This window comes from Meleagris gallopavo, chromosome 3, assembly GCF_905368555.1.
Source record: "Meleagris gallopavo chromosome 3, MGAL_WU_HG_1.1, whole genome shotgun sequence".
NCBI classification, from domain to species: domain Eukaryota; kingdom Metazoa; phylum Chordata; class Aves; order Galliformes; family Phasianidae; genus Meleagris; species Meleagris gallopavo.
Genome location: NC_139406.1, coordinates 9,030,112 through 9,057,430, shown reverse-complemented (window position 1 = coordinate 9,057,430; position 27,319 = coordinate 9,030,112). Strand labels below are relative to the sequence as shown.

The window sequence follows — 27,319 nt, the reverse complement described above, 5'->3', positions numbered from 1 at the left end:
AGAAATGTGTTTTGTTCACCGAGTTCCAGCAAAATAAAAGATACCACACGTTCACCTCCAAGTAGTAACTAGTTCTATCAAGTATAAGCTGGCATACAGAAGTATCTTCTACAAGTCAGCCTGCTTACCTTGCTCCAGGAGTTAGATTTACTTCCCCAAAAGCCTTAGAACACACTGTGCAATCAGAATAGTGTAGCTGGCTGGATTAAAATGCCCTAGGCATAATCATATCACCACTCAGTATTTTCACTCCATCCATATTTATTGAAAAATATTTGCACATTGATCCCTAAGCCATGAAATGCTTTAATAGCATCTTTGAATTGGAGAGGAAATGAAGAACATTATACCACAAAGAGGAAGAACAGTAGTAAGAGGAAACTTTTGTAAATGTTTTTTGTTTTTTTTTCCAAGCTGTCATAAATGAAGAAAGTTCTCAGACAGAGTGTGCTGGAGTCCCACAGTGTGTGCGCCACAGATCTACAGCTTTGCTGACAATAGCATCAGTGTTATCTTGAGGAATCTACAAAAGATTGAGTTAAGATGCCTTGTCAGTGCATTTTATGTTGACTGTTTCATTTTAAATACAGATTTTGGATCTCCAATTCAAGTTTCATCTCTTCATACAAAGAGAAACTACAGTCCCACCTCCCTGCCCTAGCATCCCTCACATCCTAGAAGCACCCTCAAGCTTTAGACACAACACTTATTTACAGAACAGGAGAACCCAAGGTTCTCTTACTTTACACCCCTCATCTGTCATCAGACAGGACTTACAATGGCCCATCCATGACCATAAACTCCTCCAATCCAGCTACCCTAGGTCACGTGAGGATTCTACAACCCTGTTGTCACACTCATGTCTTTCCACAAAGGGAAAGTTCAGGGCTAGGTTTAAGATCCCAACACCAAAACAACAAAAAGCATGCCCTGAGCCTACAGGTTCATGCCCAGAAAAGGAACAGGAGGGGTGCAAGACACCAGTCCTGGTAAGAGGGTCTGGAAAAATTAATCCAACTTCATCCATGCTTATTTTCACAGGAAAAAAACAAACGTTATTATCACAAGGAATGGTGTCAAATCTGCACAAACATAAATAACATGTTACCTATAGCCTACAATCCTTTCATTCTATGGAAGCCTTACCTGCTGAAGAAACTATTCCTCTCATCCCTTCTTCTGGTATGTTTAAAACAACAAATGACCGAGGCCAAAAGACATTTTTATGGGCCACGTGAGGTAATTACACAGCACAGAGTAAAGTATTACATTTCACTTACATTTTCCAAAAACTGGGTGATCTTTTCTGCAGTGGCCAGTGTGATTATCTTCATTTTAAAGGTTAACAATATCTCCAAAGCAACAAAAACAAGAATTTTGCAGGATCCACTGATAACTTTGTCCCAAACCCTGGAAAAAAAAAAATGATAAAGGAATCACCAAGCATTACTGTAGTCCTTACCTGCCTGTATATCTGCTAGAACAGCGTTTGTGCAATTATCTTTTTCAGATTGTTTTCCTGAGTAGCAATTAGTATATTGAATTATTCAGGTCACAGTCAATAAAAGACATTTTATCAGTTCCTCAATCTGTACTGAGTGATGGGAAGCAAATGTATTAAGATGGCATGTCCTTGTTTAGAAATGGAACTGCTTACAAGCACAAGTGCAAAAGGCAAATCATGTTTTAACAGCCTGAACTGTAACAACTATTCCATATGGTCTGGTAAGGGTGAGAATTTTTCCTAGTGCAAAAAAAGGAAACAATTTGCTAGCATGCTTAATAGTGAGATTCTTCAAATAATCAGGTAACTGAACATTCAGAAGAATGAAATCCTCAATCACTACATCTCAAGCAGCAAAACATTCCAAGTCATTTCTCTAGAAGATGTAATTATCAGCAAGATTCTGTCCATAATGTTTAATAGTTGTTCCTTGTACCAAATTCAAGTGTTGCATCTCATTCCACTGTGCACAGACTCTCTCAGAACTACAAAGCACTTCTACCTCCTGTAAGAGCCAGGCCTGGTGCTCACAGTTTTAAGGAAACCAGAAGACCAGGCATTCACAGAATGCACGTTCTTTAGCAACAGAACCTCTGTAACTACTGGAAGAGATTCACAGTACAAAAACAGCCTGCAACAATTTGAAACCACCCTTCATCCAGCAGCTCTATTTCAGGCCCAACTCAACAGACAGGGGATGAAAGATTATCCAAAACCGGTGTGAGACCATCTGTCAGATGGCAGCTTTAATGTTCCTGCATTATTTTCAGTTCTTCACATTTAAGAGCCGTGTCAGAAAGACCTTCTGAGGATTAGCTTTCTTTAATCCATCCAGGTACTTGTGGAAAGCGTTTCTCCTTTCAAATAAAACCACAGGAGACAGAGATCACACACCATTCTCTATAATCTCTGAATACAGTTAAGTGGAAAACATCTCCTCCAGCCCACCTATAAACTTGGATCTGCAGGTGTGTTTCTTCAAAAGACAATTCCATTTTGGCATGACCTTTGCTCTTGGAAGAACTTGGACTTCAGCCTGGAGTGCCATGAGAACACAATGCAGGCATAATGAGCTTCAAAGGCCAGATGAGAGTTCCTATCACACCTTTAAGCAAAGTCTTTCTTAATTCATAATATGGAATTTTTGCTGCTGTTATATGTGTCTACTTTTCAAACTCTGACTCAAGTCACATTTTTGTCAGTTTCATCAGGGCAAGCAGAGCAAAAACACTGCATAAGCTCAAAGGAAGTTTCTACATGAAAGCACTCTACATTAGTTCCCAAATCCACTTAAAATAAATTGATGTGCAATTTTTAGCTAGGGTTAAGCACAGGAGTGGCACTGTAAAAGTACATACACCAAATGACAACCCCTGTCAGGAATACAGGAATCCGTCTCACCATTACTGGATAAAATTTCTGTACAGTGTACACAAATCTTGTACATCTTAGAAAAAAAAAGATGAAATTTCAATTTTGCTGCCTGCCAGAGAGGGCTACAACTTAGACATAGCAAGCAACCTCTCTAAGAAATACAGTATTAAATCAGAAGTTAAATTAAATCATAAAACACCACGCTCAAATCAGCTGTCACTTGAAAAATTAAGTAAAACTCGCAGGAGAGCTGGGGAGCTGTTTGCAGTTCTCAGCAGTTCTAATACTGCCATTTGGATGCATTTCAGATAAGCATTTGGGCTTTCAGATTCTGATCCAAACTGAATCTCCAAGCATTAATTAAGTTCATCTGTCACACGCTGCCCACAAAGTATGTTATTTCCTTAGCAAATATGGCCATTTTGATTACAACTGAATAATTTAGAAACCTAAACTGGCAAAGGCAAAGTGCACATCTATCAAGTTGTCATACAAATTGTTGGTAAATAGAACTGTTGTGCCACCAGAAGTTCCAGTGCTCTGATTCTGTAGCTAAAACAAGAGTAAAAGCTTTTAAACTCCGTATTATGGAGCCACAACACAGAATAGACTGCTTACAGGTGCTTGGTGGGCATAACCTGCCACGTAACAACAAGCACACAGGGTAATGCTGAAACTGCAAACTGCAGAATAAGGACTTTATTAACCTAGTGTTGCTAAACGTGCCCTAATATTGTTTTGTTCAAATAAACATTACCAAAATCTATTTCATCTGATAATGATACAGTATAACCATTGCTCCCTAAGCAAGGATTTCAGTTTAAGAGCCTGAGAACTGACTCCTTTCTGCTATCTATCACTAACAGGGGATCAGAAGTTCTAAATCCTAGGAGGTGAGAAGTGCCTAACAGAATAAATTGCTATATTCATCTCCTTCCTTGCTAGAAGTGATCACAAACAGCTTATCTTGTATCAGTAACAAATAGATCAAAACAAAATTATATCATTTCCAAGTCAGCAATGAAGCTAACTCCAAAACTACACAACAGGTAAAATGCACGCGGTAACAACAATTTAAAATTACTATGGAATTACAAACAGAAAGAAAAAAAAAAAAAATCTTGCCTCTGTAAACTGGACTCAGGTAAACAGCCTGCAAAACACTTCTTAAACCAGAGATCATAAGGGAGCTTGCTCATCGCAGCACACGCCTTCAGATGCATCAGAAGCCTATTGTCTTCAATGTTTAAATACTGCTCCAGAATTTTTGGCTGAGAAAGGAAGTGCAAAAGTTTAGATAATTCCCTGCTGCACGCTCTTACACTGTAAAACAAGATGTACCTTCAAAATCCTGTAAGCATAGACATGTTTAAATCATGGATTTGCATTATTTTAAGTAAAAACAGTGTTCCAAAATAGAAGTATTGTTGATTTCTGAAATTAACTCGTTGAATAAACTCACTCAATAAACAGCCCCAGGTTCCTTAAATTGCTGACCACCAGCAGGACTTCAAAAATATACATGCACTCTTCCCTAATGCAGGTGTTGGAGGGCTTAAGGTAATGCAGAGATTCACGCTGCACTAATTACTGTTGTCCTCACAAGTAACACTGAGTTTCATCCACCTTGAAGCTAATTACCTTAGCACACATCATAACAACCTACACACGATGCACCAAAAACAAGAAAATCAATTTTCAGACTAAATCCCTGCACAATAAATAAAAAGCTGGGCATTTATTTACTATTTAAAAGCACAGCATGTATAGAAAGGGCAACAGATGAGCACACAAATAGGCTTAAAAATGTGAATGGTTATCATTTTGCTCAAGCTCTAATGTAACACAATGCATGTTTTCATAAATCCTGGAGTGTCTTTACACTTTTTGTCATAATGAAATAAGGAGTTAATATAGTTGTCAAGGAAAAAAAACCACTTCCTTTATCCATCAGTCTTGGTACAGTGTGCATATTACAGTGACAACTCAGGGATACTCCCTGTGTAATTGAGGCACATAGCTTCTAGAAAAACAGCTGTGCTTTGCCTCATTATCACCCAGTATTGGGTGAGCAGTATTGGACTCTTAAGGACAAGCCAGCAAAGCAGCAGACATGAATCTAAATGTTCTTAAGCTTTTTACATCTTTGTTTTAAACAAAATTCCAAAGTGACTGAGAAACGTAACTCATCTAAATGCAATGTAAGCTTCAGCTAAGCTTAAAAAAACTGTAATTGAGAACTATAATGTAGCAAACAAAACTAATTTTTTTCTAATGTTACATTAGGCAAAGTGTCCTATCAGATAATACAATCACAATTCCAAAAGCACTGCTCCTTCCTCTTAGAACTGTTGCCAGGACAGAATCCACAGGTAATGCCTCTGACACTCCAGCTGTCTCTATTCATTGTGACTACCAGAATGCTCAGAAGGCATCAGAAGCTCAGAAGGCTTCCATGACTTATTTACTTCTTTCCCTCTGACAGTTTTCCTCTCTCACACACACACACACACACACACACAAAAGTATTTTATCCTTACTAGTTGTTGTAATGAATCTTTGTGCTTGCTGTTAAGCTGATTCACAAAGCAACTGACAAGCCAGTAGCATTCTATAGGATCCTCCACCATTTCCTCCATTGCCTTAGCAATTGCAAGAAACACTTCATCTTCTGGTTCCTGGAAAACAAAGTGAAAAACAAACTAACTACGCAGTAGAATTAGACTTACATTATTTGTACATCCCTTTTCCCTGCTCTTCGCAAAAAGAGAATGGAATCTAAGTATATAAAGAGAGATGCCAGCTGTCCCTGACATATTTATAAATAAAGCACTGGGAAACAGCTGCATTATGGTGACAGATATCTAATAAAGAAGAACAAATAAGATTTGTCTTGTTTTTAAAACAAACCATACAATAGGAGTTTGGATCAACTCTGATTCAAAGTTCCCAAATATTCTCAAATGAGAATTCATCTCCTGATGGCACTGCAATATTCCTATTTCTACAACCCACTTTTTTTTTTTTTCCCTTTCCCTTGCCAAACAGGCACCTCAAACACCATTGTCATGGATATTAATTACAGAAGAAAAGAAGACAGCCATGAGCTGTATCCCTACCTTCATCTTATTTATTTGATTTGAGATAAAACACCTTCCCAGAGACAAATAAGCAACTTTTCCAGATGATGATACTCTTATTCCCCACAATACAAGTCTAGAAGTGTGTGATAGGCGCACTATTTCATTTTCTCCAGAAGAAAAGATCCTTGGTACAAGAAGTATCAGGATGCCTAAAACACAGTTCTAAGTGTAACTGCACACAGGATAGAGTTGAGCTAACTATTCTATAGATACACTCTTTTCTACAGATGAAGAGTAATAAGGCTGGGCTCGAGTGAGCACGGAAAGTGAACGTAAAATATAAGGTAATGTCTGCTTCAGAAAGTTCATGGTCCCTTTCATCACCTCTTCTTTTACAGAGGCTTATATACGAAGCCCACAAATCACACTACAGACACAAAATACAAACCTGCTTTACCCATGAGAGAGCATACTGTAAACCAGAGAGTACATGAGTTATATGACAGACCCAGATCAGTTCAGACTAACAGAAAAAGGAAAGCAGAATATTAATATCTGGATTTAAAAGCAAATTACTTTAAAATTTTTAAATTATTTAAATGAGGTGCTGCAAGATATGCTTTAGTAGCTTAGAGGGAAGTAATGATAGGTGAACAGCTGGACTAGATGATCTTATAGGTCCTTTCCAACCTGGTGATTTTATAATTCTACGACTCAAATACTATTAGAATGGAAACTTACCAAAGGATAAGCCAAGTTTCGAGGCAATTTGCCTGATTCCAGTTGATGTATGCGAAGGAAAACATCTACCTGTGGGGTAGAGTCATTGATAAAACGAATTACATGAAGAGCATGGTGGATATCCCAGTACTGCTCCTTCCGGTAGTTCATCACCAAAGCATGAGATTTATGGTGAGGAGGAATAATTCCTAAAAATAATAATAATAATAATAATAATGAAGAAAAAAGAAAAGCATCCATAAAGAGAAAAAACATCAAAACTCTCTTTCCAAGAGATCTGCCTAACTTCAGTTCCTACTAACACTCCAGCCTGTGGAAATGTAGGACCCGGCAGAGAATATACATACAATTAACTAATGCAAAGATGCTATACATTACAGTTTTATTACTTCATTTGATGTTAGATCTCTGCTGGAAACACCTTTGCACACCGTGTTATAGAAATTAATCCTCTCTAAAATCACACCTAGAAGCAAAATCAACCACGTGGTTGAACCAACTGCAGATTAGAATTTAAGAATACCATCCAAGCACCTTTTGATGCAGGGCTTTTGACTTTCTCAGCACAACATAAATAGTTTTCTAGACAGAGCAAATAGATACATATATATCCAAGTAAAGAGGCAGAGAAAACAAAATTGTTTCTGACATCCAGAAGAAACACTCGGCATTTCATTGTTTCCTTTTCCATCCCTGGAGGCATTCAAGGCCAGGCTGGATGTGGCTCTGGGCAGCCTGGTCTGGTGGTTGGTGACCCTGCACACAGCAGGGGGTTTGAAACTAGATGATCATTGTGGTCCTTTTCAACCCAGGCCTTTCTGTGATTCTGTGATTCTAACTCAAAGCTGAATCTTGCAATGCTCACAACAAAGCTGTCACTGGCTACAGTAGAAAGAAGATCTGAGAAACATCAAAATGAAAAAACACCATTTTCATATCACCAATGGAGCAGAATTCTGCCTGTTGTAAAAACCCATGAGAACAAGACATTCTTCAAAACTCACTCTTAAAGCAGGCTACCTGCTGCTTTCGTATTTCATTTGAAAGGGAAGGGGGAGGGGGAGGAATTGCTGTCAAAGTGTTAAACCATGACATGCTTTAGTATCAAGCATGACAGTAACTTATCCTTTATTTCCCAACGACAAACTTATTTGCACTGCAAAAGCTGTGATGGAGCAAGACATTTTTATGTGATCCAACGCATCTGTGTTACGTTACACACTGCCAACTGCTTTTCTTAAGCAGAGAAGACAGAAAAGAATCTTAACACTGGCATGTCTATAAACTATTTCAGCCTCAACACCATCCTGAGTCACACCTGAATGAGAGGTCAACAAGACAGTAGATCACCTTTCTCTTCCAAAGATTCAGTCATGCACCCTATTTCACACTCAATTTGGCAGTGTTGCTTACATTCGGCCCTCTAAGAAAACCTCTCTTGATACCTTTTGTGAGTCAGAACTCCGGGACCCTCCACAATCTGCCCTGTCTCCGAGTGTCATGGTCTCAAATCCAGTAAATCCAACACACTTGACCACTTAGTGAAAAGTGATTAGCGCCTTTCAATTGATCACATGATTAACGAACTCCAAGGAGAATAGAATCTCTGCATGTTTCGTGGGTTTGTTTGTTTTTTTTCATTGTTTCTGGGCTATAAACTTTCTCTGGCTCATATCCTCTTAAACAGCAAATATCATTTAAAGCCAGAAGCAAAAACAGAAGTAATCTTCAAACCAAAATCTTGCAAAACACAACTTCTCCAAAACATAAACATACATTTGCATAGTTTGCCAAGCTTTTTAAACTTAATCACTGCTTTACTCAGATGTTGTTTCATACCTAAAAGAACCTTCCACACCAGCATACGATACATGGATGGGAGAGGGAACCTCTGACTGAAGGTGCAAAGCTTCTCAATATCTGTAGAGAAAGAAAAATTTAAGATAAAAAAGTTTTAATAGAATAACAGTTTTGAGTCTCTGCTTATCTAAATATGACAAATACTTAGTTGCAGGTCAAAATCCACACTTACATGATATATTATTAACAAATGCTTTCACTTGTTCAGTTGAGAATAGAATGTGTCTAATAAACTGCAACAGTATTTCCTCTGAAAAAAAATCATAGAATCATAGAATGGCCTGGGTTGAAAAGAACCACAATGATCATCTAGTTTCAACCCCCCTGCTATGTGCAGGGTCGCCAACCACCAGACCAGGCTGCCCAGAGCCACATCCAGCCTGGCCTTGATTGCCTCCAGGGATGGGGCATCCACATCCTCCTTGGGCAACCTGCACTGACTTGATTTACAATACAACTAAAGCTACCCTACGTCTCATCAGGAAGAAACTACCATTTTTATAAGCATTTTGTAAACTGTGTTGCTATCTCAAAGCAATTAGGGACTTTGCTAAAGGGACATCTATCTTTCCATTCTATTAAAGATGTGGCATTCATAAAAGATAAGCATCAATAACAAAACCATCATGTTACAAAGTTAGATGGAATTAACAGCAGGAGACAATATATTTTCAGATAGAAACTGTTTTCATTAAAAAAAAAAAAAAAGAAAACTTTAAGCTTCTTGACCATAGAGAATGAGAGAATAAAAAAAAAAAGAAAAAAAAACACCAAGCATGCAGATGTTTGATATTTTTTAAAAATCAGGTTCTCAAATTCTTGAAACTCAAGGGATTGCTTGTACTGAAAGATGAAAAGGGAAGGGTGGAAAAAGATGGAAAAAAGAATCCTTGGTAAAGGATGTAAAACTTTAACGTGCACTAAGCACAGTAGCAATACACCATGTATGACTCCCTCCCCATCCAGATGCCAAATCACCAAAGTAATAGAGGAAACATTGAAATCAACTTGCCCAATCGGTCATCTTTTAACAAAATTTCCAATGACTTCTTTTCTTCAACTCCACGAAACCCCACTTTTTCATAATAGACCGAGCGGAAGTTTCTTTGAGAGTCATCGGCCATGGCTGATTCCTTTTGGAGAAAAGGAGAATTCAACTTATGAGTTGCAAAATCTAAGGTACAGAAACCCAAACTGCATACAGCTGTTACGCAGAGAAGTTACAAAATCATCAGGTTCCATACTCACCAGACGAGGCAAGCAGAGACAAGGGCCAACTGACGTCGGCCTCAGTAGCACAGAGGTGACAGGGAAGAACAAGGCAACGTACCGAGCTCTCTTCTTAAGCTGCAGATCTGGATTAAATGTTCACGTTGCTATCAGACACAGGCACAGTTTTGAGTTTATCCTTCCATTACTAGAGAGGCACAACCGTCTCATCCCTATACTGGAAACAACAGTAAACTGCTGCAGCGAGTACCACGTCTTTCCTTACATTTCACCTTTTAAATATCAATTCTCAGTTCTCCCTTGCATGCTTGTGTATATAACAAAGCTCTAATTTTTAATCCAAAGGGTTACAAAGGACCTTAACCTTTAAGGACAGTGATGGCAGCAACGTTGGCAGGCTATCTGGCGGAGCAGCCTTGTTATGACTGAAGGACTCCTCCAGTTAAACTAATCTACTCCTCAATACACCGAAACGCACAGGAGCAGCAAAGCATCTGCAGACATCAACAAAGACCACGTTTTAGCAACAAATCACCACATCAACTAGGCCTAGTTGGTCGTGGTGTTGTTTTTTGGTGGTTTTTTTTTTTTTTTTTCTTTTTTTCAAATTAAGTCCTTTTTCACAGCTTTGTACGATCAAACCCAGACCGGCCAGAAACCATACAGCAGAATACTTTTCGGCAGCGCAGAGCCGAAGCCGGCCGTCCCCCTGTGCCCGCACACGTAAGGCCAGGGACACGCTGGGCAGCACGCAGGCTCAGCTCACGGAAGCCGTGTTGAGGCCGAGAGCCCGGCGAACGGAAGAGGGACGCGAGCGGGACCGAATGCTGAACCCACCCACCGGCCCGCAGCACCTACTGTAGCAGGACGGGCTCCTCACGGCGCATGCGCAGGCACCGCCCGCTCAGAGGGGCGGGTTGGCGCTCACAGGGGTGGAGGCGGGGCTGCCGCTTCTGGCGTCTGCGTCCTCGGTCCTCAGTTCCGCCTCCCTGGGCAGCCCGTTCCAGTGCCTCACAGCTCTTTATGAGAAGAATTTTTTTCCTAATACCCATCCTGAGCCTCCCTTGGCACAACCTGAGGCCGTTCCTCTCGTCCCGTCGCTGTTAGCAAGGCAGTTGTGCTCAGTGAAGTGCTGCTCGCGCATCAGCAGGTGGCAGCCTGCTGCCATCTCTGTGGGTTTGCGATTTTTTGTTTTCCATCGCTAGATGGCTCTTTGGAGCTATTGGAGGCTGGCTGTATCACGAGAATACAGATGATCAGTCATAGAATCATCAAGGCTGGAAACGGGCTTCCAAGATCATCCAGTCCAACCGGCCATCTGTCACCAATATTTCCCACTAAACCACGACCAAGCATCCCGGTCACTGTTGCTATACACATAGCACGTATTGCTATGAAATAAATAATTCAATTCAAGGCTTTCAAAACACAAATGAAATTTAAGCCACAGGCTTAGCATGAATTGCTAACGGTTATTATTATGTGGATGATTATTATTCATCATTTAATGAAAAAAATGATGGCTAAGCTTCTGTTATTATTATTGTTTTAAGACAGCTCTATAAAGAGTTGGACCTTCTTATTTTAACAGCCTTATTTTTTTGTAATTTCTACATACGCCTGCACTGAAAATGGCTAATTGGCTCTATATGCTGTGAATCAGTGTTACCAAGCACACAGGTGATGGCGTGACATATAGAATCATAGAATGGCCTGGGTTGAAAAGGACCACAATGATCATCCAGTTCCAACCTCCTGCTATGTGCAGGGTCGCCAACCACCAGACCAGGCTGCCCAGAGCCACATCCAGCCTGGCCTTGAATGTATCCCGGGATGGGGCATCCACAGCCTCCTTGGGCAACCTGTTCCAGTGCCTCACCACCCTCTGTGTGAAAAACTCCCTCCTAATATCTAACCTAAACCTCCCCTGTCTCAGTTTAAAACCATTCCCCCTTCTATCGCTATCAACCCATGCAAACAGCCATTTCCCCTCCTGTTTATACGCTCCCTTCAAGCACTGAAAGGCCACAATGAGGTCCCCCCAGAGCCTTCTCTTCTCCAGTCTAAAGAAGCCCAGTTCCCTCAACCTTTCTTCATAGGAGAGGTGCTCCAGCCCTCTGATCATCTAAGTGGCCCTCCTCTGGACCCGCTCTTTCATAACCCAAATAAAAGATTTTTTTGCCCTTTGGCTAGAGGTGTTAAATATCTTCATTCCTATTAATGGAATCTATTTGTTGCATTGTAAATGAAAGCAGAATCTCATCACAAATAGCTGCAGGTGTCAACCAGCTGAGTGGAAGAAAAATCATTTGACTGATGTATATCATACCTTCCTAGGCATCTCTCCAAACCGTGGTAGCATATATGCTGAACTTTTGGAGTGCAATAACATAAGAAAAGATAGCATACATGGAAGATAAAAGCAGTACAGTTTTGGAATTGGCTTGGAATTACTGCAGATAGCAAAACCAGAATAATTATTATCCTGCTGATGTACTGCATGTCTCACTTTTATCTCTTACTTTGAGTGGTAATGTGTTTGTTTTATAGTGATGTGTCTGTATTGCACAAGTGAATTAATCACTGGCATACAAAGTCACATGAGAGAGAAGACAAATGGGCATTGCTAATACTTTGGTGGCTTTCTTTCGTTCAAAATATGAACTGTATTGTGCCCGTGGTTCTTGATAATCAATGTTTTTGCTATTAAAGCTGGAATAATTACATGGGAGTGGTATGCTGCTGAATATTGCAGCTCTTGGGAAGGGTACTGGGCTTTGTTCTCTCATATATGACTGATCAATGGAATTACAGATAATCACTGGAAGCATACCTTGCTATGTGAATTTATCAGAAGAAGATGAAAATGGAAAGCAATGGAACATTGATTTTACTCAGCACAGAGGTCCACATTTGCAAGATGACACAACGCATGTTGTTACCTACAAAAAATAAAAACAGCTTTTAGGTGGGCTTTGCTTGCTCTGAACCAATTGAAGATGCACCTTTTTTTTTTTTTTTCTTTTTTTTTCTTTGTAGTACTTTTGCCTGAGAATATCTTCACTGGGTAAGAAAAGCAGTGTATGCTTTCAGCCTTCTGAAGCACCACCTCGTGTTCCTATTGCAGTAGGAGGTGATTCATGTTTTAGAAAGGAGTTATAAGTTTGTAATCTCAGTTTTCCTAAGATACGATTTCTAAGATGCTTCTGTTTCTTCAGAAGCATGAACAGTTGGTGAGCAGGGCTGTGTTAATGGAGTAGAGCTGTGCCAATGGAAAGGACAATTTACTTATACATTCACATCACTTTTTCATCATGAAAATCAACAGATCAAGAAAAGTTTGGTCCCATTTCCTGGCCAAAACAACATCATTCTTCTGTTTACATTCTACCTGAGAGAAGAATGCACGTCAGAACTATAAATGTCCCCAATTTAATCTCTTGTTGAAGTGAGACAGAAAAAAACAACATCACTCTAGGGTAATAAAAATATCATAAAACTCTTGGGCAGCAAAAGGGAGTTTAGCCTTTCATTTCAGCATGGCAGCACAATAACCAGGTCTGTCTCCAAGCAGACAAACTCTGACTCTGTAATCACGATTTCATATCCTCGAATGGCAGCAAGGAAGAGGCCCACGGGGCTGAAAACACCGTGATGAGTGGCTAAACTTGGAATGCTGAGTGCACGTATGTCCTACTTCTCTGTTTTCCCATTTCTCATAGAGAGTGAGAGCATTTCAGAGGTGTCTGCAGACACATAAGGAAAGTACAAGACAATTACTGAGAAAGTAGTAAAATGCAGTTGCTTGTTCCAGTAGTAAATGAATTTATTTAAGACTGTGTTAGTGATTTTTTAGGATGTCTTCTGGATTCCAGACATAACTTGGATTTGTTACTTAACATCAGATACACAATTGTGCACATCCCGATTCTTCTTCTACCAGTCTGACTGGTAGCTGACTAAAAGGACATAATTGATGGCTTTGACTGAAAATGTTCTGAGTTTTTAAATAGTACCAAAAACATGCTTTGTAGTGTATGTATGCATGGCACATTTGGGTCTCCATGTGATAATAAATAGTCTCAAAGCATCTTTCTTCTGCTTTGTAGCTCTTTAATTGGGATGTGTATAACAGGGGGAAAAGTGTTGGTCAGTTTAGACAAATGTTGGGAAAATTAAAGTGATAGGCCTTGAGAGTCATAATCAAGAGGTCATGCATATGGATCAGGTATTTGATTTTACGTGTATGACTAGAGATGGAAAAAGTCCTGTTGCCATATTGCAAGTATCTGCCCTAAGCTCGACAGGGAGAACCAGTGACTTCTCTGGATCACTAATGAGGGGTGAAAGGCTCAGATCTCACCGAAGCCATGCAGCACAGCCAGCAGTTGTACCCCCAAAGAATAATTTGTCACATAATCGCCTCCTTTCAAAAGGACTGCCTACCAAGAGCCTTGTGCACAAGCCGGCTTTTGATCTCAGTGGAGCTCAGGGGGCTTTGTGGCGCATTCGTTTAAAAGACTGAAAAGCAACTAATTAATTACTCTAAATTATATCAGTCATGGTTTCCAGGCTTGTTTTAATGCATGAAGACAAGCTGTTAAACTGGAATGTCTGAGTGATGTTTGTTTTGTGATAGGACAAAGTAGTCTCCACCTCTCTCCTGATCGTGGTTTTCTATACTGACCGTCTAGGTCCATGTTCCCATAGTCATTAAAAGTACTGCCAATGTCCTGCTGCTTGGTTGTTGTCCTGTAGAATAATGGGAAGCTGTAAAAACACAGAACAGTTTACCCCATAAATTCCCAAATTGCAGTAAGATGATTGCCATCTGCCTCTCCAGATGATGATTTGCTGCTGTTAGCACTGAGAAGTTGCCATCAGGAAATAAAAGGAATTTTCTGTAAAGGTTCTTTTTTTACAAGAAATCTTTGCCAAACTAAGCAATGCGAACTGCAGGATGCAGGCAAACATACTCCTCTAACTCCCTTCCTTGCAATGTACAAGAGAAATGGTCCAAGCCAATTGATTATTTTAGTGATTTCCTGGTGAGCACGTAGATTGCTGCTAATTTTATAAGCTTGGTTTTAAAATCAATGTGCAGTGTCTCTCACTTTCCCCTCCATAGATAAAATGTGTTCACTTAAATAAAGCTGTTGGCATTGGCTTTGGTGTTGCTAGAGCTTTCCTAAACTGATAAATTTGAACTTAGGCTGTGCCGACAACACTAGCTTATTTGGCATTCACAAATGGCAGCAGCTTATTAGGCATTAATTATATATGACTAATTATATTAATTATAATGAATGAGATTGTATTAGGCTTAAGAACTATTTAAATTGAACTAGAAATTAAAGCAGCAGGATTTAATATCTGGATGTCATGGATGTGCTCTGTGTGGCCTTGAACAACATGGCATGCCTTTTTTTTTTTTTGGTTTTCCAAAAGACAAGGTGAAGGTAATGAATGGTATGTGCCTCTTTCGTAAAGCCACTGAGCTCCTGCCATAAAAATGAAGATTACTGTGTGTGTTTTAAAACTGCAGACTGCAATTTCAGTTCTTCCAGTTTTAAGATCTTTTTTTGATGCTGTACAGTTCAGATCAGTCAGGCCATAAAAGGAGAAAATCCTACCCAAACTGCCTTTTTTTATGCGTTTTAAAAATATTATTATTTGCAAGAGTATTTCTAAGCAGGCAGGAATTTCATAAAAACCTAAAGTTGTACCCTGTCTAGAATGAGAATTTCAATCTTGGGCATTTGGAGGGTCCTTTGGCAGTGATGCCAAATAGATGGGTGCAGCTACTGGGGGAGGGAACTTCTAATTCAGAAGAAAACAACGCCAGGTAATTCAGAGAAAAGCAACATTTGTCAGAGAATGAGCTCACCAACTTCTCCTCTGCCTCTGCCTTGCCAGCTGCCAAACTGAGATGATCACACAGCTCATTCTGTGGGGACTCGTTCGTGTTTACAAGGCACTTCAAACACGTGAAGCAGTACAGATATTTGCCAAATGTGGGTGGATAGCTCTGTCTAATCAGCGAGTGACTCAGTCCTTTCTCCACGGAGGCCCTGTTCCTCCTGTAGTGCTAACAGAAATTATTCCTAGCCAGAAGTTTCTGAAGCCAGAAGGGCAGGGTGTCCTGCTGCTTTGAAACTTGATTCTGCTGTTTTGAAACTGCAAGCAAAAGGCTCAGAAAAGTGAATGGTAAAATAGTCAATTTCAATCAAATCGCATTGTGCTGGAGCGGCTCGGCACAGCTCATACCTGTATTGCCTCATTCTGGGACAGAGAGAGACTCATTGTTTTAACTCAGTAGTTTAGTAATATCAACATCCACCAATTCTACCAACTCTAAACTGCATCTACAGCAGCAGATGAAGTGCCTGGGACCACCACTCTCTCGGCACCAACATCAATTGGTGCATATGGTCCGTGACCGTGTTATTAACTTCATCACCTCCAAAAGCGGGGGGGTTATAAGCAACTTGCTTAGTGGGAATAGTCTGTGCTGTGTGCTAACTTCAGACTGTGCTGCAGAAGAATACAAGTTGATCTTAGCCAAAAATCATGCTTGGAATGTTTCTAAGAAATTCACAGAATAGAGAGTGGGTCCTTAGCACCCAGGAACGTTCTTGTTCCCTGCATTTCTTGTGAATCTGCTTTTTGTCTTGGTCCTGTCTTCTGCTCTCTGTACCTTCCTTCGCAGTCTGGAGAGCCTGGAACAGTCTGAAGTGTAAGTCCTTTTTTACCATAGACAGAAACAGCACCACTGAAATGTTAAAAAATAAAATCTAGTTGTGTAGAGACAGTAGTGAGAAAAAAGACCGCCAAACAATATGTAGTGTGCTACAAGTCAAGCTCAATTTCCAGCTATCTCTGTATTCTTGAGGGCTGAAATGTAGGATTGAGCTTTTTCGAGTTTCACTGTGAGAAACGTATCTGTGCAGGCAACAAAGCCGGTTGCATTGAGAGGCAGTCATCATTGCCTGGATGTGACATGGTAATTTCTGCAAAAGCCTTTCGTCTGCAAGACGTGATTAGCTGCAAAAGGCAGAGTTAATAAAACAGATTGGAGCAGGCTCTGAAAGGTTCTCTAACACTATGCATACACCACTCCTGCAGCATGAGTTACTGTGCATCGATGTCTGGAGGAGGGGGCCTCCACTCTCCTACAAAACGTTTGCTTACATGTACATCCTTTCTTGTGGAAATACAGAGCTTAAAACTGTTGTCCTTCGTTCATTCCTTTCTTTTTTTTCTTTTGGACTTGTTTATTATTCTACAGTTAGTACACTCAATCTTTGATCCAGTGGGGAGAAAAAAAGCACATTTCTGGCAGTCAAGCAGCCTGGTTTCTATTTGCATTCTGCTATTAAAGCGATCTGGCATAAATTGCTGTCGACAATGGATCAGATGAGGGAGCAGATCTGCCTAAAAACGAGCCCAGCAAAAAGCCGCATTTTTGGTTTCCAGCTAAATGAAGCCACATGAAGCATATGGCTGCACACAACTCTCCCCGCTGCCAGCGCCCGCGGATGACAGGAACGGAGCTGGGGGCAGGAGTGAGGGTTGCTGCTCTCCATCTGCCAGCAGCCCAGCCTCATCCTACGGGCCTTGCTCATGGGGCCGTAGCTGCAAGGAAATGACCACAGTTGTTCATTTGAAGGCAAAGATGGGGTGCCACGCCAAGGTTTGTGGTGCTGAATTCACTGGACGGAGCATTCTCAAGGGGAAAACGTATTACAAGATGTGATGTATGCAGGAGACAAGTAATAGCTGGTACTAGTGAGCCTCCCAAGGGCATCTTCTAGAGGCTGTGTGATGGAGATTGCTTCCATCCACGATGAGTGTGACAGCAGAAGCAGCAGCCAGCACAGGCACAGGTGCTTTGGGTGCTGCTGGGCTGTGGCAGCCATTCCCCAGGCTGCAGGAGGCAGGGCTGTGCTGTCTGGCCTGTAAGGCACTTTGGAGTATTACCTGAACAGAAAATGCCCCGTTGTCCTGTCTGCTACGTATGCTGGCACAGAAATGCAGCTATTGCACCGGCGCATTACAAAGCACTCCACAGCTACCTGACAGGAATTAGCAATGAAGGCATTTGGTGCTGCTGCTCTTTGGCACAGCAGCGCTTTTTAATGGCCCCTTCCCCGGCAAATTCTTCAACTCCGAAGAGAACAATGCAGTGCATTTAACATACCTCTATTTAATATTTATGGCTACGAGCCTTCCATTGTTTTTCCTGTGTGGCTGTTAATCAGCAGGGGCTCCAGAGAACAGCAGAACAAGCCAGTGGGACCACAGAAGCCTTGCATGTTCCAAAGCTATGGAAAATGGGAAGAGATTTCCTCCCTCACCTGCATTTTCACATTACCTACATTTAATAGCAGAACTCTTACTTTGCTTCATAAATCTACACCTCGGTGTCTCACTATACTGACCCACATTTGAAAAAGTTTTACTTTAGCATTTCTATAGCCTCATTAGCATGATATTTTTATACCCACTGCTGCGTTTGCACTTACTGGTATAGTTAAGTACTGTGTGCTGGATTCCACTGCATCTCTGAAGCGTAGGAATTGTTCCCATAGGTGCTGTTTTCCAAAGACTTCTATGTCTTAACCTTTGGAATGGAAGCAGTCTTGGTTTTACTCTTAAGAATATGTCAGGAAGTTTGACCCTGTTTTATTTCAGCGGTTAATTGATCAGTTGGGGCGCTGGACTGGAAGCCTGACTGAGCTGCATTTGCCTGGGCACCAGTTCTCCCTCACTTTGCGTACTTCTCTTCAGTCTAAGAAAACAATGTGTATTAAAACAGATCAAAGTACATTTTATGTGCACATAAACATTGATACATCTTTAAAGTAGTATAGGTGCAATGGTAGTCGTGGAAATGAGTACTATACTGCAGTTTTGTGTTGAAGTAAAACATAACCACTGTGTAGATTTTTGTATATTACAGAAATTTGGAGTTCACAACACCACATGATCTGAGGGAGGTGTGCACTGTCAATGGCTGTGATTTCCCATTCATGCACAGCCTGCTGCCTCAGCCTCGCTGCATGTTCTTGGTGCCTGAGAAATGGGTGAGTACTGACATGAGCAGATCTACCATCTTCCTGAGTGCTCTGCTGCAAGATAGACAAAGCAGCACAGACAATGCTTCCGCCTTTTTGCAACATCTTAAAAGCAATACATCTTTCCTCAGAGCCCAGGATTTCCCACTGCTTCTTATTATCATAGAATCACAGAATGGCCTGGGTTGAAAAGGACCACAATGATCATCCAGTTTCAACCCCCTGCTATGTGCAGGGTTGCCAACCAGCAGACCAGGCTGCCCAGAGCCACATCCAGCCTGGCCTTGAATGCCTCCAGGGATGGGCATCCACAGCCTCCTTGGGCAACCTGTTCCAGTGCATCACCACCCTCTGTGTGAAAAACTTCCTCCTAATATCTAACCTAAACCTCCCCTGTCACAGTTTGAAACCATTCCATCTTGTCCTACCTCCTGTTTCGGCCTTGATGAGGTGTAACAGAGGTGTTACGAGGGATGAGATGAGGGCTGGGCAGATGTAGGTCACTGGAAGGAGCTGAGGATGAGGATGAGGATAAGGAAGGAAAGGCATCCCAGGACACCCGTGGAGAAGTGGGAGGAGGGCCTGAAGTGGTCTCCAGGCTGTGCCCAGGACAGGCATCCTATGTCCTCATTTTCTCTGCTGCCAGCCTGCTGCCTTTGGTGGCACCTTTGGCAATAAAACCAGCTGTCACCCTTAGACACGTGGCTTGGCAGGCATTAGCCCGGGCCTGGCAGCAGCATTAAAACCTCAGACAGGCCAGTGCTAGACCTTCCTTCCCTCTATTCTTCCACCAGAATCACCACCCCAAGTACAATGCCTGGGTGTTTTACTCACACATGATGAACCTACAGGCTGACCAGGAAACACAGGCGAAGGTGAGGGCAATTACCCCACTCCCTGAATACATGGGAAAAAATGACAGCTGGGATCACATCCTTTTATGTCTTTATTTGCCAGTTAAGATCCTTTTAATCCATCGATGCAAATATGCAGAACAACAGGAAACCATGATTTAAGCAGCACATACCAGTTGGCCGAGAATAAACTAACTACATTCCCCAAGCAATGTAAAAGTAACAATGCACATCATCTTCCAGAAGAAGAAACAAACAGATATTGCAGCCGAGAGGCACAGCAGGCAGCTTCCGTACAAAGTAGTTTGGCTGTTTAAAATGCTGGAACCGGCCCTCACCGTCCCTCCAACCCCACCCCCCACCCCAAAAAGTCCTACTATAATTTAAACACTTTTTTTGTTGCTTTTTTTTTTTTTTTTTTGGCTATCTACATAATATATAAAATATAAACTCTGTTTACTTATAACACTTACTTTTCTTGATAAATAGCTCTTTAAAATATCTACTGTACATATGTCCATGCGTTGACATTTTATATATATATATATAGCATTTATATATATGTATGTATGTCTGAAAAACAATAAATATATACTTAATATTGACACAGCAACAAACCGAACATATTCTCATTTTCAAAATCAAATAAAACCAGTACAGAGAGAAACAGTGAGTGTCATTTGTGAAGCACGGCACAGCAGGGAGCCTGGATTCCTGCCCTAGCGGGGGCATCAGGTATGCCATGTACTTGAGTGGTTGTATTGTTAACACCATCTTTAATGGATTTGTCTCCAGAGTTACTTCAAGTCATACATTAGCCACCCTGTATGCCACGTGTAACACAGACTGGGAGCAAACTCAGGGGGAAATGGGGAGACCCGCCTCTTGACTCGCAATGGAATGAAAGAAGGGGAGGTACGCGAGTCTGACGGATGGTGTAAAAAGAAAAGAGAGTAATGGATGGCTGCAAGGTCAAAAATAACCACAGTAAACAAGTTAATAGATTTAAGTGCTTTTAGAGACGATGGCTGGCACTGCTGCAAACAGTATCTTGATTATCTACAGCCAACACCGTGTAATGAACCAGTCTTCCCTTTGCCACAAGAAGATACAAACGAAACCCACATGACCAAATTCAAATGCTGGAAGGGGGTCACTGCTTGACACTGCAAGGGTGCGGGTTCAGAGCTGGACCTGCACGAAGGCAGTGGTATCCACCAAACAGGCATGGGGTTTTTTTAAGTGTGAACCTAAAACAAGAAAAAAACACAACCCCAAACTGTTAATTTCACAAATGCCAAAACATAACAAAAGGGATTTTTTAAAAACTTCATTTCAAAACAGCATTCTTTAGAAATGGAACTTAATCCCAAAAGCAAAATTAAAAAAAAAAAGACCTTCTGCATGTGTTGTGTTCAGTTTTGGATTGACCACAGCTATTTTGTTTGTTCATTTCACAGAAGATGATGAATAAAAGCTATTTCAGTTTGACCCATGCTGATACCCATCACTCTCCAACCCCACTGCTTTGATTTGGCAGCTTTGAAAAAGCCATTACTTGCCTGGGCTCTGGCTTCATACACTCAGTAAGTCATGAGGTTATGACACTGGTTCATGAACGCAGCTTTATGTATAGTCCTGTCTACTGAAAATTTCTTCTTTTCATGAGCAAATGGAAGTGGGCAGTTAATTACTGTGAAGGGGAAGTTGTTTTTACTGGACATACTCCATCCAGCAGCTCAAGAGAGTGGAAATTTTAAAGCAGATACAACTGCCAATGATTATTCAGTCATATGTCATCTCTAAAACTTACAAGCTTTGCTCCCCACAAGTAACAACTCAGTAACAAGAAGCTGCTATCCTGAACAGTCCTGCCATTTCACAACCAGTCCTAAGTACCCAGAGAGCACTGCAGAGGTCAAACAGCCCAGTGCTGTGCTTCGTATGTATTTAAGGCTACATCACTGGGCCACTGGACACCTAGCCAACGTGTGAAGTATCTGCACAAAGCCAAACATCTGCTGGGTGCATTTAGACCTTTGTAAATACACAACTTAACAGTGAAGTGACTTCGCAATTTGTGATGCTTTATACTGGAGGTCAGAGAACAAAGTCAAATTTAAACATTCCCAGAAACAAAAAATTGTCATCAGTAATTTCTGAATCTCTGCAAGGACACCATCAAGCTACTACATTTATCTTTACCCATGAAATAAAATCAGCTTTTTTTTTTTTTTTTTTTGTAGAGAATCTTTTTAATTTGTCTGGGTCTCTTCCACTTTTGTAAGCATGTGGAAATAAACAAGGTAACAGAAATTGAATTGTCTTCATGCTGTGATCACACACAGCAGGAAAGCCTCCTTCTTTGAATGGCTGAACTCTCAGGACAGCTGCACAGTCATCACGATTCAAAAGCTATTGAAAAGAAGGAAACATGAAGTACAAAGTGGAGAGTGCCTCTGATTGCCCCGTGCTGGCTGGGCAGGAATTTGTCATGCTTTCAGCCAATGCCAAAGATGAACTCTGCAAAAGTCCATCCTGAGCCTAAACTTGTCTACACAAGCCCCGATTCTCTGCCTTATTGGCTGCATGGGTAAGGACATTCCATCTCTACTCAGTATTTTTTATCTACACAGCTAAAGTACTACTAATTTAACACATGCACAATATTAGATATAGGAAAACCCAAAGCTCCTGCAGAGGTCTTACACCTCAATGCAGGACTTCACTGAGGTCAGCACTGAGGCTGTGCACGCATCAAGCAGGAGCACAGGGACACAGGGAAGGGTTGCCCTACTACCCCTGGTGTGGAGCCCAAGCTGACTCCCATTGAAAACAAGGCATCATCTTTCAGCTGACCATCCCAGCACTGGAAGAGGCTCCTACAAAGCAGAAGAGCACTTCACCCTGGATACCCCCTTTGGCTCTTTTCGTCTTTGGCAACAGACCATAATGTTCAGTATCCTATGTGCATAGGTAGATGGCAAAGGAAAGAGCCTCTCAACAACAGCCCTGGGAAAAAGGAATTAACATTTATCATCTAGCGTATGAGTAAGCTCATTTGGGGGCCACTGTAATTTCCAGCAGCAGCCTGTTTGGCTTGGCCTGCACCAATTCTAGCAGCGTTCGTCTCACACGTTGTGGCACAGCATTAAAGAACAGCATTAAAAGTGCAATTCCAAATGTATGTTCCCTGGTGTGGTACCGCTTTTGAGTTCAATCAAGTACGTCTCTTCTAACTGCTGCCCAAATTCTCAAAGCCAGCAGGAACTACAGAGGCTATTTAGGGCAACCCAATGTACTTTTCAGCTGTACCAAAAGAGCAGAGGGCTTCATACTGCCAAGGAAGATCCCAGACTGTAAAGTAACATTTATTTTTAGAATTGTAGTACATATTCTATAAATAAACCAATTCCTGGCTCCTCTAAGCCAGGTGGAAGTTAAGTATCTTTACATTTGGAACTACAGCATCCTCGCCTCCCAGAGAATGGAAAAACTGTAATACAATCCTGAACGTATGCAGTCACTGCTGCCGTCCCAGTTAGATAACAGTTCACCTCAATCGAGCCTAAGATCTGTGGTGCTGTCAGAAAAAGATGTCCCCTCTGTCCCTGCCCCTGCTCACCTTGGCTGCCTCTCTAGGAGCTGTGTTCACACAGTGAGCTGTACAGGATCCAACAATACAGGACTAACACAGGTATCAGGTGGCTCTGTAACCAAAGCATTACATTCTATTTCTGCTAAGCAGCAAGTTCTGCATTGCTAAGTCTGCACAGAGTGTGGATGATGACTGACACTGAAACCTCCAGATCCAAGATAGAACAGGTAAGGTCAGGACCTGTCCCTGTTCCTTGTGTTTCACCTGCTGACAGCTCACTGCAGGGAGGGCTGTCTAGGATTCCAGAGTATCTTCTTCCAACTGGAATCATAAAACCCAGAACGACACAGAAAAAAGTAAAATGCAGATAGGAAAAGCTGTCCACATTCATGAACCAAAACAAGGTGCAAAGACATGAGCAGCAATTCCAGCACAAACCACTAAGAAGTAAGATTCACAAACATTTTGGTCCATGTTTAGTTCCAGTTTTGGATGATATTTAACTAGACACGGTTACTTATCTACTGTGCTTACATTCATGACTTGAACTTGCCAGTATTTTCAGTAAAGGGCTTCTGCCTTATTATATTAAAACTCTCTCTTGATCCCTTTCAGGCTTATTCAATTTTTCAGAGGATCAAATTTGGTCTTCTGTATTTTTCTGTGCATTTTAAAGGGCTGTAACTGTACATCATGGTATACCATAACAATTACAATAGGAAATTCCTGTTGGCAAGGACACTACTACAGCAATTCTCAGATAGGTCACTGTAGGAAAAACATTCAAATTTGTCAAAAGCTTCTTCCAAGAAGGAACGATGAAAGCTTGCCTGAGGCCTCTGCAAAAACTGGCTGCCCCAGACACAGTCGCTAAAGCTGGCAGAACAATATGACAGGAACAGTTCTGTTTGGCTGCAGTTTTGTGGTATTACGTTACTCCATCATCAGTCATGCTCTGATACTTAAGGGAATACCTCATGAAAGGTCACACATACATAGCCTTTAAAAATCATGCACTAGTAATTTTGGGGTGGGATTCAAGTTTCCTAACATTAGTGACCTAAAAATGTAGAATCAAGATTTTCTGCACAGACAAAGGAGGAGGACTGGAGTTTCCAGTATGCACTGCTTCCATCTTAATCTGAGGATGAACTGCATCACCCTATGGAGAGTTCTCGTTGTACTGACAATCATGTCCTTGCAGAGCTGATGGAGACAACATACCTGACTTTTAGCTGGCTTGTGTCAGATGAGATGAATCGCACTAATTATACTCTCCTGTTCAAAATCATGCAGCACTAAAACTGGGAACAGGACAGGCAGGAGCATACAGCAATCAGATGGACTCATTTGAAGGAGGTCTTCAGAAGCCCTCAGTGCTCCTAAAAGTAGCAAAACTGTAAGTGCTTTTTAAAAAAGCCTGAATTATTCTGATTGCACTCTTTCTAACACTAACACTAATCTGAAAAGAGGGTCATATTTTCTTATTTACTGTTTGTCCAAATGTTTTCCTCTTTCCCCTAGTCAAAATGAAGAAAAAGAATCCTGAAACGGTTTTTATCAAGTTTAATATAATTTAGTGCTATATGCTTGTTTTCTACTTTTTTTTCCTATCTGAAAACCTAGTGCTGTAAACACATAAGCCCAGGAGCAGCTTTATGCAGAAAAACAGCATCCCCATTTACTGGGATAATACATGTGCCTTTCACTATATTTTTTTAAGAACTGAAAGAATATATTCTTTCAAAACTGCAAACTAAACTATTAAAAAAGACAGTACAAACTTATCAAGAAGGTTTGTCCACCCCTGCACTGATGACAGGGAACGATCACTACAGTACCAGCAGCTAGCCACTTGAAGCAGGTAAAGAGGTGGGATTGCTCTTCCCACCTCTGATAGGTGACAGTAATTTTTTCCCTGGAAATGACAGGAAATTTTCTCATCCCTTTCTATTTTTCACTCACAAGCGCCATTTGGTGGAGGTGAAAGCTTCGGGGTTGAGCTACATGAAATTAACTGTTGGTATAGATGTCTCAAGTGTGACTTCACAAAGGTTTAGAAGAACTGTCTAAGCATAGCAGGGTTTGAGGGTTAGATTTCTACCATTTTGTTATCTACCTAAAACCAAAACGCGAGATGAATTCACTCAAAAGTGAGTGCCACACACAGGAGATTGTGTGCAAACCTTTGTGAGGCTAGCTCGAGTTCAGCTGTGTAATAAAACCCACCAGCACTTTTTCATGCCACCTGCCATTTATGAAGGTTTTTCTCAACCCATTTCAATCAGCAAATCTGTACAGTAAACACTGAAGCTTACCATGAGCTCACAGAAGACCCTCCCTCCCACAATAAATGGGTCATATGCACTGCAATTGAGGGCTACTTTTTTTGTAAAAGCTACACATCTTCCTACATAATTGTGCTTTAAAAGAAAATGACAAAACAATTAACTAAACCAACATATAGAAGCTCCAGCTGTATGAAAAGTGAGCTGCCAAAATTTTCTGCATCACGCAACACTCACACAAAGTCCCATTGTTCTGTGTGTTGGTTGGAGGTGTAGTAGTACAGCATGGTGGTGTCAGCTGTCATGGTAGGAACCATTCATGTCAGACACTACAGAAAATTTGATGACATGACAGTACCTTCACAGCCCTCTGGTAGGTCAGGAAAATCTAAAAGGATCTTCCCAACCTTTCACAGTAAACACAATTGGATAATCTAAAGCACCTGCAAGCAGGAGACGAGTCCATGATACATATTTCCAATAATCCAGATAATACTGTTACTAAAACAGGTAAGTCAGCTCTCAACTTTCCTATCCATTTTGGGCATTTCTAAGGACCTTTCCACTTTGGTATTTAGCCACCAACAGATTTAGTTGATCCAAACACCATATTTCCTTCTCCCCTATTCCTACAGCTGTTTGCAAGATGTTCAAGCCCTTCAAAAGGGCCGAATTACCATTTCCTTTAAGAGCTGTCTGGTTCCTATTCTTTCCTAGAAGCTGAGTGGAGCTAGCAGTACAGAGACATCCTGCTCTTCCGCATGGCTTCACTGATTAAGTACGCTGGGCTCAGTTCTGGCTCCTCAGTCATGATGGAAATGTTCTGCCACTCCCCCAGCTGGTTTGACTTTTTAATGGTGTCCACCACACACAGGGCATATAGGCAGTCATCAAAAGTGGCAGCCATCGTGAGAGGCCTCCCGTCCCAGGTCCTCCTGTCGTCCTGGTCCTCAAAAGCCTGCCGGACAGCTTGGACCATCTTAATGGTGCCTCGGAGGTACGGGGAAGGGATGTCACTGAAGGCCTTCTCCGGAAGCAAGGAGTTGCTGACCGGTGTGGAGTCCTTCAGCAGGAGCTCCCGCTGAGGAGAGTTGTTGCTCTGTCCGTAGAGATCAGTGCCGATGACGATCAGCCGTCCCGCCGAGCCCACCACGATAATATCTTGTTTGAACTCCCCTGGGACGTTGAAGTTGAGCGTCACCGTGCAGCACACGCCACCTTCCAGAACCATCTGAAACGTACAGAAGTCGTCACTGGTGATCTGCCGTATCCCCTTGATGTGGTCCGTCTGCTTCACGAAGGTCTTGAGCAAGCCGTGCACCTTCACAGCCTTCTGGCTGGTGAGGAATGTCAGCAGATCAATGATGTAGGTGCCAACCGAGTGCAAACCTCCGCCCCCCATCAGGTCGTCACAGCTCCAGTTGTACTTCTTGCCCAGCAGGCTTCCGCTGTGAACCTGCACCTCGCACACCAGCAGCTCCCCCACGTAACCCTCCTGGATCAGCTGCTTCATCTTCACAAAGGCGGGCAGGAAGCGCAGTACGTTCCCCATGATGCTCATGAGTTTTGGGTAATAATGAGCTGCAGTCATCATCCTGAAGGCATCCAGCGGAGTCGCTGTTCGGTCACAGATGACATTTTTTCCAATGCCTGAAAAACATTCACAAAAAAAATCAACAAGAATATACTGATGAGTAAAGTTATTGCCTC

General features: G+C 41.6%; 2 protein-coding genes across 8 annotated transcripts in view; both read right to left on the bottom strand.

Annotated features, from left to right (window-relative positions):
• Nucleotides 1–243: 243 nt before the first annotated feature.
• TBC1D7 (TBC1 domain family member 7) lies at nucleotides 244–10,798 on the bottom strand. Of its 6 annotated transcripts, none has more exons than XM_003204743.5 (9): nucleotides 10,651–10,798; nucleotides 9,811–10,009; nucleotides 9,575–9,695; nucleotides 8,542–8,622; nucleotides 6,703–6,890; nucleotides 5,419–5,556; nucleotides 4,004–4,149; nucleotides 1,281–1,410; nucleotides 244–523 (listed from the first exon to the last, which is right to left on the bottom strand). In XM_003204743.5, the coding sequence occupies exons 3-9, from the start codon at nucleotides 9,684–9,686 to the stop codon at nucleotides 437–439; spliced, it is 882 nt and encodes a 293-aa protein (XP_003204791.1). In that variant the 5' UTR covers nucleotides 9,687–9,695; nucleotides 9,811–10,009; nucleotides 10,651–10,798; the 3' UTR covers nucleotides 244–436. The 6 variants fall into 6 exon arrangements, with proteins under 6 accessions (XP_003204791.1, XP_010706645.1, XP_085076321.1 ...); XM_010708343.4 differs by having other exon boundaries at nucleotides 9,893–10,009; XM_085220195.1 differs by having other exon boundaries at nucleotides 9,811–9,917; nucleotides 10,651–10,680.
• Nucleotides 10,799–19,797: 8,999 nt separating this feature from the next.
• GFOD1 (Gfo/Idh/MocA-like oxidoreductase domain containing 1) overlaps nucleotides 19,798–27,319 on the bottom strand; it is a 69,904-nt gene continuing 62,382 nt past the window's right edge. The window contains exons 2-3 of one of the 2 annotated variants that reach the window (XR_014882289.1): nucleotides 26,287–27,259; nucleotides 19,798–20,973 (exon numbers count right to left, since the gene is read on the bottom strand). Coding sequence is in view for 1 of the 2 variants with exons in the window: in XM_010708342.3 (XP_010706644.1) it covers nucleotides 26,340–27,259 (920 nt within the window). In the remaining variant the exon portion in view is untranslated. Of the gene's footprint in view, nucleotides 27,260–27,319 lie in introns of both variants that reach the window. The other variant, XM_010708342.3, reaches the window with a different exon arrangement.